This window comes from Barbus barbus (assembly GCF_936440315.1).
Source record: "Barbus barbus genome assembly, chromosome: 30".
Classification (NCBI taxonomy): domain Eukaryota; kingdom Metazoa; phylum Chordata; class Actinopteri; order Cypriniformes; family Cyprinidae; genus Barbus; species Barbus barbus.
Genome location: NC_136758.1, coordinates 27,925,201 through 27,940,423, shown reverse-complemented (window position 1 = coordinate 27,940,423; position 15,223 = coordinate 27,925,201). Strand labels below are relative to the sequence as shown.

Genomic DNA, 15,223 nt, shown 5'->3' with positions numbered 1-15,223 from the left:
TACATTAACTTAAGCAAAATGAGTCATTGAAAGTCAGCATCACGATGCAAAAATATTGTACAGTTTAATACTTATAAAAGATTGAGATTTTGATTTACTGATTATAATTTCTTAAATTTAAATAAAATAAAACAAATAAAATGCTTCTCTTAGTATTTTTGTCAGTAGAAACTTAAAATCAGGATAAATTAACTAAAGAAAAATTCCACAGGTTATTTTCACAAAAATGTATTTCTTTTTCACTCACTCTTCTTTTTCAGTACAATTTCATTAAACACTTTTTTAAATCAAGACAAATTAATTTGCATAGTATGTGATGCGCTGTTTAAAATCGATCTTGATTTAAGAAAAAAAAAAAAGGAATAAATAAAATGACCTTTTTTTGTATTTTTGTCTTGTTTTCAAGTACAAATACATAACATCCTTACATCGAGAAGACTTCACATAAGTTATTTTGCTTCTTAAATGTATGTTGATTTAAGAATGTTTAGATAAGTCTTTTCTGCAAAGTTCTAAAAGTTTACTTTTCTAAAAGTTAATTTTTCTAACCACAATGAAATATTTTTTTCCTCACTAAATTCTGTAAATTTGCTTTTATCTTGATTTAAGAATGTTTACTAAAACTCTTTTTTTTTTTTTTTTTTTGAAGTAAGGACAAAGCATTTTTGGCCCGTTGCTGATGGGAGATGTTCTACCTTGTGAAGACGTGTAAGGTTCGGTGTAATGGCCGTTAAAGTGCATCTGAGGTGGCATCATGTAGGGTTGCGGTTTTGGCTGCAACATAAGACAAAACAAAAGAAACATTATTCAGCTGGACATATTAACTGTGTCCCAAACCTGGAGAGCTGCCTATCTTTGAAGTCATACAAGTGCAAGCACAACATCAAACATTGGTTCAAAGATAGAAAGCATTAAAAGTCCAATTAAAAGATTTTTTGTTTTAGGTTTTTCATGCTTATGACATTTATAAGGTTTCAGTTAGAAAGCTGCCTTAAAAGGGAGCTGCCTATGTAGAAAGCAAAGTCTTGAAACAGAGCCACAGTAAATCACATCAAAAACAAATGAGATCATGCAGAGCCAACAAACTCCAGAAACGTCCTACAGAACAAGCTCCATAGCAAAACTGTTGTACAGTCATTGAATAACTGGTATAATGCTGACCAGAGACATTCTCGTCGAGGACCGTCGCCTCACTGTGTTTACAGGAGCCGGCTGCGTTTGTCTGTAATAAAGCACAAAACAATAAAACACAACTGTGAAATAAACCAGAGAGCAATAAAGGTCAATGTTTTATTCGTCAGATGCACTGTGATACTGCAGTACAAAGTCAGCGGCTTGCATTTTGTACTGCATTCAAATTTTCATGACAACTCTCAGACACACTCTATATACGTACGTATATAACATAATATATATAAAAGATTATAGCATTTGATTTGCTGCTGATTATAATTACTCCTGATTAAAAATAAAATATTTAAGGATTCTAAAATAAATAAAAGAAAAGTTGTTTTAAATTGTAATAATACTTCACAATATAACTATTTTTACTGTAATTTGGATCAAATAAATGCAGCCTTGGTGAGCAGAAGAGTCTTCTTTCAAAAATATCTGCATTGTTGCATTGACATAAATGGGGTGCATTTTACCCACATTATCAATATTTAACTAATCTATGATGCTGTAATGGGGAATTATTGTAAAGTTAAATATTTATTTAAAAAAGTAGTATTTTACTGTCTATAAATGATCTAGATAAAATAAAATAAAACTTGCAAAAATGTAATGATCCAAAAAGGGATGCATTTTATTTAGGTATTATTATTATTATTTATTAAATTTGCGGTGAAATATGACCTGGGCATTTTGTCATGGCTCATGTCAATGCTTAAAGAGTTATCAGGAGTTTTGCATCACTCTGTAGCCCACGAGAAGCTCGGAGCAGTAAAGCGTTGATGCCCTTGTGCAGTCAGGCTCACCCCTTGTCAGCAGGAACAGAGGGACGAGAGAGGTTTGGAAAACGTGGAAAAGAAAGAGAAAGTATGGACCTCTGGGAGCCCTCAGAGTTTGGGCCGTCAGACAGCTCTCTGGAGACAGTAAACGGATAGTGGTGAAGGAGGAGACACACAAAGCTACAGACGAACTGATGAAGCAGCCAATGATTTTAACCAGCCAATTACTGATTAAACTAACATAAGCTTTATGTACTTTTTTCAGTAAGGATGCATTAAATTGATCAAAAAACATTCATATAGAAAACAGTTATTTTAAATCGTAATAATACTTAATTGTTTTTACTGTACTTTTGATCAAATAAATGCAGCCTTGGTGAGCAGAAGAGACAAAAACACTAAATCTTACACATTCTAACTTTTGTTAGAATTATTTGCTAAATTATGAAAACATTTATTTTTGTTGCACATATACTGTATTCCTGTTACACATCCAACCACAAGATCCAATCCCATAATGACTGAATGTTTAGTCACTTTAAAAATTGTTTTTTTTTTAGGGGAAATAAAAGACAAATGACCAGCATCTGTAAGAGGCTATAGATTTGTTCATATTGTATTGGCCAAAATGAGTGCATCTCTAACAAAAACAAACACACACACACACACACACACATAAACTTACAGACTGCTGTTGTTAATTTTGTAAAACTTGTGCCGCGCCAGCCACATTCTGCACACGTATTTGGACGTCTCCATGTCCTCCTGAAACAGAGCCAGAACATTTTTACTGAATCAAATCAGGCCAGAACATTGACTCGTGTGTTTCAGGGCCTAAATGAGTGGCGTTCTTTAGAGGCCAGCTACAAATCTATTCACTAATATGAATGGACATACACACAGGCATACGTGACAGCATAACTATTAAATCTTTTGGCTATTTTAGGAAAATAAAAGCATCTGAAGCATCTGACTTACGGTCTGGAACTGGATTGTGTCTTCTTTGTTGGCAAGCTCCAGGGCAAAGAAAGACTTATTATGAGTCATATTATTTATGTCATTCCACCTGCAGAAACAATGAAGAGCTCGAGTCAAACACATGACGGCAAAACACAAGCTAAAAACACGATACACTGGATGATAAACAGCCTTTTGACGACAAGGACAAGTCTTTTGACAATATCTATATTGATTATTTTTTCTCTGAGGATGAATTTTTGCCCGATAGGAGGAAACAAAATTTCAACAAGTAAAATTCTGAAATAAATCTAGTTACAATCATCAGTGCATGTTTTGCACACTTAGTTTCACTATATTAACACAAGAATAATCATATTCATTTAAATGCTGCAATATAAAACTTTGTGATTATTAGTAATATTACCTATATAATATTTTTTATTAAAACATTGTAATATGTCATGCAGAGACTTCCTTAAACATTGCTGACTCATGCAAATGCCTTTAGGAAATGGAATAGCCAAATAAATATCACTGCAAAAAAACCTTAGGATTGCTAAACATTAAAAAAGTGTCACAAATATTTCATCTCTCTCACCAGCCTTAATGAATGAATGCAAAAACACACACAAAAAGAATGAATGCACACATACCGAAACATGAGAGGTGCTTTCCCATTTTTGTGCTTGACAAAAATCCCGTCCAGACAAGAGCCAATGATCACATCTGTGCTCTGAGCATCCTGTTTAGACACAAGGAAGGAAATCTTAAAATATAGTATCATGAAATAATTATTCATTTTAAAGGCTCTCGGTGTCTTAAAATAATTAATAATGCAGTAATGTATCCTCTGCAGTGAATGGGTGCTGCCAGAATGAGAGTCCAAACAATTTCAAACCATTGTTTCTGGCCAAAATATTCAATCCATAATAACACTTTCTCCATTGAAAAAGTCCATCTCCTGTTGTCTCTCACATCAAAAGAGACGTTTTGGATGGTAAATGCTGCATATTTCTCTCCTGATTCAGGCCAGATGACTTTTTCAATAGAGAAAGGATAGAGGACTGGATTTTTTGCTACAAACACACAGCTTTTGTCTTCTCCAGATGTTAACTGATGGACTGGAGTGGTGTGGATTATTGTGATGTGTTTATCAGCTGTTTGGACTCTCATTCTGACGGCACCCATTCACTGCAGAGCATCCATTGATGGAGCAAGTGATGGAATGCTACATTTCTCCAAATCTGACGAAGATGACTTATGCAAAAATGCATCAGGCCGAATCTATTACAAGGTGAACTGAATCCTTTATAACTAAACACTCATAAATATATCCCTGTGCATGGTTTCAAGATATTTTAGGTGCATGTATTTCACACTTTCACACTGTGAAAGCAGTCTCGTGCGCTCTTGCAAACTGAGTTGTCACCCATGAAAAGGAACTTGAATTACACAAAGAATGGCTTTTCTTTGCTGCTTTACCTTCGCTTGGACACTCTCTTCACCATATCCCTCCATCTTCTCCACCTCCTGCATGTAGAGTAACTCCGCCTCTGGTGCGGACAGACCTCTGGGAAACAGAAAACACACAAGCAGCACTGACTTGAGAGACTACAGCACAAAGGTCACATTCAACAACGCACTTGTCATCTGATGTCAATATCAGACTCATCTGTGCCGATTCTTCCTCATGCATTACTCAGACAAACAACGTCAGAGCATTGCAATGCATATGTATATTTCTTCCAAGACACTAAAAAAGTTTTTTTTTTTATATATATATATTTTATAATTGTTGATATTTTTTAAATTTTACGTAAAGTAATTGTTTTTTAATTCATTACAATAAAAAGATTAACTAAACTGTGGAAATAACTTTTAATGTGCCTTCTGTTCATGCTGCAAAAAAGTGATGTTCTTTCTCAGAGTTTTTGCCTTATTTTCAAGTACAAATGTCTAAAGTTCCTTAAAGAAAACTGAGGCACTGAGAAGCAAAGAAAACAGACATTGAGAGAAAAATGACAAGATATGAAGTCTACTTTTCTGAGAAATTAATCAAAATGAAGTGAGTTTACGATTAAAACAAAGAACAAATATATGCCAATGTGAAGAAAAATAAACAATTCAAAAGGAAAAACATTATCATCATACAACACTGACAGACATTTGCTCGTTTTATGCATAATAATCTAATTTAATTTTGCTCAGTTTTTCAGAAAACAAGACATTGATTTAAGGCCGTTTAGATATTTGTATTGGAAAATAAACAAAAATAGTGAGTGTATATTCATTTTTGCAGTGCATGCAACATTTAATGCCATGACTAAGAACTGAAGACTTTTTACTCTGATTTAAAGGGGTCATATGATGCGATTTCACAATACGGTGAGGGGCGTAACATTTCGGTCTCACGCTTTGTAAAAATCGGCGCATTTCAGAAAGACGGGGCATAGAGGAGCAACACATCATTGTTACAGTATGTGGAAAATGTGTTTTTTGAACCGCATAAACACATTGCATTACACCAAATAATGTTCTTTTATCAACGCCATATGACCTCTTTATGACCTTTATTTGTGCACCCCTTTAACCCTTCTTTCATAAAAAATATATTTTTAGAAATATAAAGGGCAAAAAAAAAAACATTGCGATTTTCTATCAGCAACAAAACTTGACAGAAATTTCAAAATATATATCGCAGCCTTAGCCACATGTATACCTCAGCCGAAAGACGTTCCGAAACCTTTGCAGGAAAGCCAAGAGCATTTATTGTTGCCTTGAGCCCAAAGCTGAAAGTCTGGTCATAATTTACGTCACGGGTTTGACAGCTGCCTTTGAAATCCTCTAACAGGAACCATCTGAACACATCTGATAATCATGAAGCCTCCTCACTGAACCTCACATAAACAGTGGCTAACAGTCTTGCAGAAATGACTACAGCCTCTCACCGGTATTTCTGATAGAGCATGGTAACTTTCTGAGTGGCCTCTTCCACAACCCTCTCGTCCTGTATCCATGGCTGAGAAAAGGGGAGAAACAGAGTTGAAACAGAGTTACCCTGCAGTCTTTAATCCTGGAATAGACAGTAAAATGTTCAATGATTACGTACCATTGGAAATAGCACAATTTTTTGAAGGAATTCCTGGGAGTCATATCGATTGAAGTCTCCAAGGTCAGCTGAAACCAACAGACAAATGCATGATTAGTGATAGATTAAAAAAAGCATCTAAACATAATGACATTGATTTCTTAAAGAAAGACATATAGGGCGATATTTCAGTTTGTTTTTTTACTAAATGTAACATGACTTTGCATGACATTCACTTTAAAAACAGCAGTTATGTTTGCCATTTTACTTTTGCATTTAATTTTACAATTTATTTTGGATTTTAATATCTTATTTTACTAAATATTTATTTTTAATTATTATAAACTTATTTTTATTGTATTTTATAAATAATTTTATTTCACTTTAAAGCTGAGAGACGTTTTGTTATGGGAGGAATCGATTTAGCCTTTGTAACTGTAGTAGCTCAACATTAACAGCATGTCTAATCAGCCCGTTAGAAATGTTCACAGCTATGCTGACAATCCGAAACATTACCACAGCGTGAAGCCTCCTTACACAGCAATGATGGTGCACAAAAATAACTCCCGCTGAACGTCCGGCCTCATCGAAATGACACAAACCATGCAGAGACAAAAGGACTTTTGACACTGCAAACACAGGAATTTTTTTTTTGATCTGGCTGTGACAGTGAGTGACTTCAGTTCCTCTGCTATGCTAACAGCAGTCCAGTAACTGGTGCTGCCAGATATATCTTTGCCAGTAGCGTACGAGATTCTCAAGCCTGGCAGCACAGCTTGATAAATGATGCTCTGATTTTCTAGACTTGCAGCCCGTAGAAATACAAAACCATACCTTCATGATGGAGTATCTGAACCCGTGAACCAGACACTGGCTGAACGTTATCTTAAGAATGCTAAAGCAAATGTTCTCTTGCAACAACTATAACTGCGTCTAAAAACACCTTCCACATAATGTTAGAGATTTGAGAGTGGAGGGGAAGATTGTCATTGAATGACAACCTGCATATGCCTTCAAAACACTTAGTAGGGCTGCATATTGGCACAAATTTCATGAGTTTGATTCATGTCTATTCACAAGCTTGTAATTCAATTCTACTTGATTCAATAATGATTCAGTCGGTATCAATTCACAAAAAATAGATTCATTTGATTCGCCAGTTGGTAGATTACAATAATATTTAAGTGATTTGTTTACAAATATTTTAATTAAGAATTAAAAAAAAAAAAATATTTAAACAGTGTCTGACATTAAAACACGCTTTCATTTATTCAAACATAAAATATTGAAGAATAAGTTAACAACTGATTTATATACAGTATTGTACCATCATCAACTCATTATCACGATGCGCCACATTCTCAGTTTTCAATATTACTGCACACGGCTACATTTTCATATAAAAGCGCTTCAGGACAAACAAACAACAAACACAAAGTGCACGTGAAAATCTGTCAGTGAGCGAGTTTGGGGCATCTAATAGTACTGCATTCCAAACGGCATAAATGAAAGCATATCTAAAGTAAAACACGGTGGGTGGAAGCACACACTGTCAAGCAAATCGCACGTGTCTCACAGCGCAAATTCTGTGCAATGAAGCCCGCCGCGTCTCTAGCGTGCACATGTGCCATATGCGGGAGGAAAACCAAGCTCAGAATCGTTGAAGAGAGAATCGCGATGCATCGGAAAATCGACTTTTTCTCCCACCCCTAATAAATATTAAAGAACAGGTTAAAAAGTAAAAAAAATAAATATAATGTAGTGCATATATTCAGCAAAACGCTCCTCTCTACAGATTTTTTTCCTAATTGACTAACGAGTTTATGGGAACTGAATGGTTTTCTAAAGTAAATGTAAAATACGAAACATGTTTACTTTTTATTTTATCGTTTAAGCTTTATTGATGTTTTCCCGTAGATGAAAAACTGATTGCAATTTAGCATAAACTAAAAAAAATATATATTTTTAAAAAATCAATCTGTTTATTGCATTTAGAAAGAATCAAGAAATTAATATTTTCAAAAAAAAAAAATTCTTAATTTTTAAACCACAGTAACCCCAATAACTGCATGAGTAAATAATAACAGGAGTTTCATTTTTTGGTGAACTATCTCTTTAATGTCCAATGGAATGGAACTAACTGAAGAGAGTATTAATATTACAAAGACAAAAGATTAAGGATAACTAAATCATCTGAAAACAAGGGCAGAACAGCATTAGTCCTGATATCTAAGTATATTCATATACCTGAAATGCCAAACATAATATCCAAAAAAAAAAATACCTTGCACAGCCAAGCTGGCCAAATGAATGGCTTGCTCAATGGAGCACGGGATCTTCCCCTCCAGAACATCTTTCTTCAGCTGCAGATAATACTGATATCTGTGCAGAAAACAGGAAGTGAGTCAAGGTGTTCTAATAGCACTGTTGTGATCATTTTAAACATATTCTCGTCCTTAACCTGGTTATCTCTTGTTGTAACTGGGCAACAGACGACAAGTAGAACACCACCCCAAAGTAAACTGTCGGCTCCAGCCCATACTTGTCAAGCTGTTTCTTCAGTGGCTTCTCCAAATCAATCCATCTCTGCTGGTTTTGTTTGTTGTAGTACCAGAGGCTGAAATATGTTATCTGGGGAATGAACAGAATTTCACAGATTGCTCTTTCACTCGTGAGAAACAACAGGCCGGGAGAACAGCCATTCATGTGTTTAACTTCAAATCAGCTTTTCCTGGAGGTGAAGCCTGGGCTTATTCTCAATGTTTTGACTAACACGACTCTTTGGCCAAAGATTTGCAGCTAAAAACGAAAGAAATTGTGAGAGGTGTGACATCCTAAACTAATATCTTTATATAATAACACCTGCTGTTTTTATGAGCTCAGTCTAATTGTGATACTACATGCATGGGATATTTGGATGTTTCATATCATGTCACACAGCAGGACGGTTATCAATCTCCAAAATTAGCTAAATGTTTTTTAAAACAAGTAAAAAAACGTGTTTGTACAAAAATAATCACCAGCTACAGCATCACTTTATGCATTCATATACTAAAATCATGATGCTAAACAAAAAAAAAAAAGATTTGATATGCGTGTCAACTTTATATGCTTAAACTGCTTTTCTTAACCATTTAATAATTTTTTCCAAATTACGTAAAATAATTGTTATGCACACAGTTTGTATGATTCATATCATGCTCTAAACTGTATGCACAGAATATTTGTACTTCTAAAAATTCATATTAAAGAGCGGGACTATAACTAATCTACAAAATATGACCAAATAGTAATTAAAACAAGAGAATTCACAAAAGTACCTGCTGACCACCATTAGTACCTTCTGATTAAATCACTCTACTAGTTAACTTTACTAGTACACACTACAAACAGTGGCACACTATCTAAAACTATTTTAAACAGCATTTTTTCCTAAACTACTTCAGATAATTACTATAAATGCTCTTTGTATGACTCATTAAGTCAGACTACATGCATTAAATATTTGTACATTATAAATCCATATAAGAATGCAAGACTAAATGATGATTAAAATGGGTAAAAATCTTAAAACTAGTAATGTCTAGTCACAGCACCTAAATATACCCTGCATATTATACATTTATATAAATTAAACCAATAATCTTGATGCTACATAATCTAAAACTACTTAAATCAACATTTTTCACATTTCTTTTTTATACACGGACTATACAAGCAGCTATTATGACTCAATTTACGTCACTGACAACATGCATGACATATTTGTACTTCTAAAAACTCATATCAAAGCACCAGACTGAATCTGCAGCTAAATGGTCATTAAAATGGACAAAATGGTGATTACTTACAGCATCTTTAACTTCTGCATTAATATAAATTTAAGTGCTGATGCTGGACATGATATTTGGCAACTTTATAGACTATAAAAGTTTTTATTTTAATTACCAATACTGTAATTTTGCTTGAAAATCAAACTTGGAAGGATTTTGTGAGCATGCACATTTAGTATGCGCTAAACTAAACTACAGTATTAGTGAACTTTAGGCAACTACACGCACTTTACTAAAAGCCACATTTGATTGGTAAAGAAAATGAGACTCACACAACATGTCTGAAAAGACAAGGTGATCTATAACTATATATGGATGGCATAATAACACGATAATCTGATTCAGACTTCTCAAGAGCAGCTGACTGCATGCAAATGATGCCGAGGCCAAATTCTTGGCACACATGCATTTAGGGTGTTTGACAGAATTTTGGTAGCGGTCCTAGAATAGCCAAGACACCAGACGGCACCAGCGAGCTAAAATAAACACACGCCCATGCTGCATTGAGGTGATATCGACCAGATTAAACCCAAAATGACGGCAATCCTACCTCCCGTAACTCGAGTCTCTGCGCGACTGCCTCCAGACATTCCTGTCCTGTGCTTTCCACCGAAAGCGTGAACTCCACATATTCGCCGTTGAGCAGCTGTATGCGGGTCACCAGGCAGCTTTTGCTGGACACTGTGTATCTTCTGGTTCTCTTGAGCTTTAATCCGAACGGAAGGGGCATGTTGCACCGGTGCTGCGACCCTCCTCGAGCAGAATGATTGGATTCAGCTTTTCTCTGCGCTTAATCCATGGAGGGGTGCTGGATTATACAGGGCTCCGCAAGACAAACACATGAGTCCCTGGATAAAGACAAACCACAGCAAAACAGATCGGCAAAGATGACATTCACAGATACAAACGGCCTAAACGCTCAGAGTCATATTTAGGAATACTCAGTATTTATCTACTCTTTCTGATAAAATCACAATTGGCGGGTCACAGATAACAAACAAAAAAACGATGCAAATTAACCATGTAATCATGCATAACTTGAACAGCAAATTAAAGATGGTTATCAGATTTTACAGAAGGAATAAACGCTTTCCATATTTTTTTTTAAGTCTAAACTCAAGTATTTCTGTCACTTAGTAGTATGACTAATACAATAGTAACTGAAGTGTTCCATAAAGAATACACAGAATATTTGATAAATTACATTTATATAACGTATTAATTGTGTGATCTAAAGCAAACAAGGGGGTTTTCAAACTGAGAAAAAATTTAAAATAGATTAAAAATAAATAAAATATTAAAATAATGCATAAATGCATTTAAATAAACTATAAATTTTGGAATTAAAATAATAACAATTAAGATTAAAATAAATACTCTAACAGTACAATAATATACGGAGCGAACAAACACTTAATGTAACTTAAATATATTTCAAATATATTTATATTGGCACAGTATATCAATTTAAACAAGCATAAATTAGGCTTTTATATATAATGGATGGGATGGCTTATTTAATATTAATAAATGTGTGATTTTAACGACATTTTCCTACTTTTGCTTGATAAACAACTGAAGTCATCACTCAATATCCAATTCTAAAACTATTTCTTGAAGCAAAACCAGTTGAGAACTACTATACGTTAGATATAATAATGCGTTTATTAAAATCTATATTAGAAGCATGACATGAAACACATGCACAAGCTGTCAGACTCTAAACACAGATCAATAACAATTCATACCGCTATGAATCAATAATAATAGTATAATGAGACCAAACATGTCAAATTATTAACAGCATGTTATACATATCGATTAATATGCAAATATACAGTCATAATTTTTTATATATAATTATGGTTTTTAAAAAAAAAAACACATTATAAATATAATAATTATCCACTATGACTATTATTGAAATCGAACAAATAGGAGTAACGTTATCCAACAAAAACAAAACAATAACAGAGGAACCGTGATTTAGGCTTAAGGCCCTCAAATCTCTAAAAATAAGCATTTTATTAAATAGAAGTACATCGAAGCACTTAATTCCGCTGTCGCTGTTAGAAATCCACGAGTTTTTCTGCTTTTACGAAATATAAACAAACACCAAACATGTCTGACTAACTTTAGGAGCAACAAGTGACCGCAAAACCACACGCATTCAGATGGGACTTATACACTTCATTAAATAAGACGTCAAAGTCTTCAAGAACATATTTAAACGTCTTAATAGGTGGGATGTATTAAGATGACTGACTTTTGTCTTTATTTCGAGTTTAAGAGTGCGCGCTGGCTAACGCTGCTAACACTTTTGAGTAAAACTCTGGAAAAGAATTATTTCAGAAGCTCTCCGCCGCTTACCTTCTGGATTATCTGATTTATTATATCCTTGGTTTATAACATGAATAGGGTTTGTAGTAGGAATTACGGTTTGTGATAATAATCCGATATTTGGTGGGGTTTGTTTTCTCGGGATTGACGCATGTTTTGAGGTTCCTCGGGTCACACTCCTGCTGCTGCGTCACATCCGCTCGGAATACCAGAGGAAAGGTGACCGGGGACATATTAATCCGCGGCACTATTTTCTCTCACACCCATAAAGTCTTGACGCTTCTTTCGCTTTCATGACAGTCACAAGAGCTGATTTTGACGGAGAACGCGTAGAAATTAATGTTTGATTTTTTTGGACTAGAATAACAGTTATATCTGATCGACAAATAAGAAAAGATTAATAAACAGAACAATTGAACGTTGCGCGCATTACGTCAGACGCATGGAATGCGTGGAATGAGAGCAGCTGCTGTAAAGCCATGAGAATAACTGCTCATTATTTACCACAGTAAAACTCACTGCTTTCTGCAAGGAGTGTCTGTCATGATAAGCAAGACTTTATCAGCTCTTGAGGATTTGCGGATGTGTAATAAAACACAGTGTTGTCATATTTGTGCCTGGTTACCTGTTAAACTTTTAAGTGAGTATTTAAGTTTAATGTTGATTGCATGGTTAACTTTTGCTGATATGATTCATACTAATTGAGGTGTACAATAAACAAACCAAATATGATTGCAATAGCATTTAATTATCTATATCCAGTATTATGAATAGTAAACACAACATAAGTAGTCAAGTCATTAGAAAATATAAAAATACATATCATAGCACAGTTAAAGTAAAGCGTTTAATTTCTCAGTAGTTAAAAGGCAAAACACTCAGTGGACAATTAAATCAACAGGTGTTAAAAGAAAACTGTAAATTCAAGTGTATATTATATTTCAGTGTAAAAACACGCGTTCAAAGCCACTCGTGGTTACCTTTACAGACAGCTTTCTTCTGATCACTAAACCAATCTACCTGAATACTGACTGAAGTATCTTACTGAATATGAATACTGCACTTATACATGTAGTGTAAAAGTAAACCAATTAAAAGTAGTAAAACTAAGTCACAAACTAGCCAAACAGTTTTGTATTTCAAAAATATCACACAGCATGTCTTTTGAATCCTTACCAGACTACATAACCAATAAATGCCCAAATTGGGAGCTGAAAGATTTATGAAAGTACTGAATACTGCACATGAGATGCTGAAAATACTGTATAACTATCACTTCAAGGAACACACATGGTTTTTCCATAAAAAAGTAATATAACATTAAAAAGTAAACAAAAGAGAAATCTGAAATCCTGGAGAAACTGCAAACAATTACAGTGTTACAAAGAAAAAAGCAGTGTGCTTTTGCAAACATTTCACTGAGTTAAAACTCATCATCACTGATGTCTACTCTCGTCTGCTCCTGTTCAAACGCTTGCTGTTGAGTTTCTGACACACTTAAAGACTCCGCCATGATTTTCCCAAGTTCATCAACCTGTTCTGACACCTCATTATCGTCCTCAGTGTTCCTGGGATTGAGATGTTCGTTATCATTCTCGCTGCCTTCATTACGGTCCTCCAGACTGTGGTTCACAGGTGTGGACGCTACAGCAGGAGTGACGTCCTCCCTCCGGCCTCGGTCCTCGTTAAACACTTTATAAAGCAGGTCATCACCATCATCTGATAGCAGCGTCTGACAGATGACAGGACTGTATGACGTGACGGTGGCAGCAGGGGGACTTCGCAGATCCTCCTGCAGATTGTCTAGAAGGTGCCGCATTTTGTTCTGTTGGGAATATTAGAGAGATGGACGTCTGTGAGTGAACGAGAAAGGAAGTGATGCCAAGGAGTTTTATTACAGAGTGATTAGTCACATGTTCAAAAAGGTGCTTGGAACTGAATGCCATATAATAAAATGTTATGATTTGTCTGTTGCTTGAAAAAAATATTTATTAATAAAGTAAAAATGTGAAATTTTTATTACAAATTCAAATCACTGTTTTCTATGTGAATATATTGTAAAATGTAATTTATTTCTGTGATCAAAGTTGTATTTTCAGCATCATTCCTCCAGTCTTCAGTGTCACATGATCTTCAGAAATCATTCTAATATGCTGATTTGCTGCTCAAGAAATATTTCTGATTATAATCAATGTTGTAAACAGTTGTGCCGCCTAATATTTTTGTGGAAACCGTGATACAATTTATTTTTCAGGATTCTTTGATGAATAAAAAGTTCAAAAGAACAGCATTTATTTGAAATAGAAAACTTTTGTCACATTATACATTTCTTTACTGGCACTTTGATCAATTTAATGCATCCTTGCTCAATAAAAAAAAAAAAAAAAAAAATCCTTCAAAACAAAATAAATAAATAAAATGCACTAAAATATGGTATTTTAAAAACAATTTCTAAATCCAGTACATGAAAATACATTACACAACTTAACAAATCTAATATTGAGTGTGAGCACAAATATCTCATGTTATTGCAATAATAAAATGAGATAATGAAGAATTGTTTGTGTTTTCCTCATTTAAATCACTTTGCATAAAAGCATCAGATTAAAGGTAAATAAAATGTAAAATCCAAAATCCTCACCTCATCTAATCGATGTCTGTTCATATCAATGTGACGTTCAAATACTCTCTTCAGTACCCTGAAAAGACTTCATTAGATAAGTCAAGCGAACAAAAAGTGGAACAAATGTCTTGCAATTTCTCTTCCTACAAAATAAAAGTTCTCACACACCTGTCAGAGTAAAGGCCTTGCATTAAGATCTCATTCGTCACATCTGTAATGAACTCCAGGTACATTAATTCTTCCTCCCTGGTGAAAAGAACAAGTTCAGAATGACACATGAATGAAGATGAATAAACTGAAAATACAAATGACTCATGACTGTATGCATGATTATATTTCATATATCATGTCAAGTACATCATTATTTCTAAAAGTGGCTGCTTTGTTAAGAATTTGAAGTGAGTATCAGTGGCTTAAATGTGACATT

At 34.3% G+C, this 15,223-nt stretch overlaps 2 protein-coding genes across 4 annotated transcripts in view; both read right to left on the bottom strand.

Annotated features, from left to right (window-relative positions):
• Nucleotides 1–12,380, bottom strand: part of LOC306850697 (tyrosine-protein phosphatase non-receptor type 21-like) — a 29,073-nt gene extending 16,693 nt beyond the window's left edge. Inside the window, exons 1-13 of one of the 2 annotated variants that reach the window (XM_079386506.1) lie at nucleotides 12,204–12,380; nucleotides 10,384–10,681; nucleotides 8,462–8,631; nucleotides 8,285–8,382; nucleotides 6,022–6,089; nucleotides 5,861–5,931; nucleotides 4,395–4,482; nucleotides 3,566–3,654; nucleotides 2,931–3,018; nucleotides 2,638–2,717; nucleotides 1,980–2,087; nucleotides 1,162–1,222; nucleotides 696–774 (exon numbers count right to left, since the gene is read on the bottom strand). In XM_079386506.1, coding sequence (XP_079242632.1) covers nucleotides 696–774; nucleotides 1,162–1,222; nucleotides 1,980–2,087; nucleotides 2,638–2,717; nucleotides 2,931–3,018; nucleotides 3,566–3,654; nucleotides 4,395–4,482; nucleotides 5,861–5,931; nucleotides 6,022–6,089; nucleotides 8,285–8,382; nucleotides 8,462–8,631; nucleotides 10,384–10,563 — 1,180 coding nt within the window. In that variant the 5' untranslated portion in view covers nucleotides 10,564–10,681; nucleotides 12,204–12,380. The remainder of the gene's footprint in view (nucleotides 1–695; nucleotides 775–1,161; nucleotides 1,223–1,979; nucleotides 2,088–2,637; nucleotides 2,718–2,930; nucleotides 3,019–3,565; nucleotides 3,655–4,394; nucleotides 4,483–5,860; nucleotides 5,932–6,021; nucleotides 6,090–8,284; nucleotides 8,383–8,461; nucleotides 8,632–10,383; nucleotides 10,682–12,203) is intronic. The other variant, XM_079386507.1, reaches the window with a different exon arrangement.
• Nucleotides 12,381–12,901: 521 nt separating this feature from the next.
• Nucleotides 12,902–15,223, bottom strand: part of LOC306850210 (spermatogenesis-associated protein 7-like) — a 6,681-nt gene continuing 4,359 nt past the window's right edge. The window contains exons 9-11 of one of the 2 annotated variants that reach the window (XM_079385717.1): nucleotides 14,965–15,042; nucleotides 14,815–14,872; nucleotides 12,902–13,998 (exon numbers count right to left, since the gene is read on the bottom strand). In XM_079385717.1, coding sequence (XP_079241843.1) covers nucleotides 13,597–13,998; nucleotides 14,815–14,872; nucleotides 14,965–15,042 — 538 coding nt within the window. In that variant the 3' untranslated portion in view covers nucleotides 12,902–13,596. The remainder of the gene's footprint in view (nucleotides 13,999–14,814; nucleotides 14,873–14,964; nucleotides 15,043–15,223) is intronic. The other variant, XM_079385718.1, reaches the window with a different exon arrangement.